This window comes from Condylura cristata, unplaced genomic scaffold (genome assembly GCF_000260355.1).
Source record: "Condylura cristata isolate star-nosed mole 26May11 unplaced genomic scaffold, ConCri1.0 scaffold00019, whole genome shotgun sequence".
Lineage (NCBI taxonomy): Eukaryota > Metazoa > Chordata > Mammalia > Eulipotyphla > Talpidae > Condylura > Condylura cristata.
The window spans coordinates 12,898,987-12,900,245 of record NW_004567120.1 but is presented as its reverse complement, the minus strand read 5'-3'; the positions used below and the strand labels follow the sequence as shown (position 1 = coordinate 12,900,245).

Genomic DNA, 1,259 nt, shown 5'->3' with positions numbered 1-1,259 from the left:
AAAGCCACTTCCGCATGAGATTGATCCATACCCCGGAGGTGACCCACATGGCTTGGCAGACCTCTCCTGATCCGCCCACTGCTCTCCTCAGCAATGTACTTCATAGATCTACCTGTTCTGCTCCCCACTCTCTCTCGGTGAATCCTCTCACCGCCCCTGCACCTCTGGCCTGTACCCCAGTTCTGTATGCATAAATAAATCTTTTTTTTAAAAAAGAAAAAAATAGTCCAAGACTACTGAGATTTTTAAGTTCGGACAGCTAGGAGAGGAATGGCAATATTAAGAAAAAATAAAGACTAGGACAAAAAAGGAAGACTGCTTTTAAACTGCTTTATTAAGTTCAATTATGAAGAGAATATTTTTCCTAAAACAGGGCTGCCAAAAAGATTAACATTAAGCCAAAACCAATAATCAAATAGAAACTGGTAAGTAGAAACACTAACAGTTTACAGAAAATGTAAATCACAAAACTAACAAGCTTGTAGAGCAGAGACCAAATTATTATCCCAGGAATTATTATCCCTTGGGATTCATGGTATAAGGCAAAAGTCGTAATGATTATCAGGTTCAGGAGTTTGGAAGCGCATGTAATGCCTCATCTGCTGCTCCTTAGCCTTTCTCTTGACTTCCACCATCTGCCCTACGAACTTTTCTACATCATCTCCCACTTCACTGTGATCAGCATGCTTGTTAGGTATGCCCCATCGAAAATTGGGGATAAATCGCCTAATCAGCCCCCATTTTCCTCCAGGCTTCTGGCCTTCACCCCGTCCCACTTGTTGTTCTTCCTCTCCATCCTGTACAAGGGGCTGCGACCCTTCTTCTTTTTCCTGTCGCGCGCTTTCCATGTTTCGAATTTTTAGCATTTGTTCTTCTTTGGACGCCATTGCTCCTAGTAGACAAAAGACCAGAGAAGGGACTATTTTCTTGGTGGACTAATCAGCACCGAGGACAGAGGCCCTCCCAAGAAACTTTCAAGATTCAGCGCCCTGGACTTTAAAGGCTTTTTAAAATTTCATCTTTCCTACCAGAGAGGCTTCCTAGCCTCTTTCTAGGCTCCCTCAGTCCCGGCTCTCCCCCCTCCTTCTCGCTGCCCTCCCCCCCCCTCCCCAGACCCACCATTTTCCAAGCCAATCCATTTCCCAGGCCTCCGCAGGCACCAAAATGGAGGACGCATTTGAGTGGGGGGCGGTGCTGGGGTCTCGGGGCTTCGCACACGCTTCCCACCCCGCCCCCCACCACAGTCCCCGGCACCCACC

At 47.1% G+C, this 1,259-nt stretch overlaps 1 protein-coding gene across 1 annotated transcript; it reads right to left on the bottom strand.

Annotated features, from left to right (window-relative positions):
* Nucleotides 1–315: 315 nt before the first annotated feature.
* Nucleotides 316–894, bottom strand: BEX4 (brain expressed, X-linked 4). Its single transcript, XM_004685655.2, has one exon. The coding sequence runs from the start codon at nucleotides 885–887 to the stop codon at nucleotides 531–533; it is 357 nt and encodes a 118-aa protein (XP_004685712.1). The 5' UTR covers nucleotides 888–894; the 3' UTR covers nucleotides 316–530.
* Between the last annotated feature and the right edge of the window lie 365 nt (nucleotides 895–1,259).

Coding starts and splice junctions, on each gene's coding strand:
- BEX4 (XM_004685655.2), bottom strand. CDS start 887: ATGGCGTCCAAAGAAGAACAAATGCTAAAAATTCGAAACATGGAAAGC.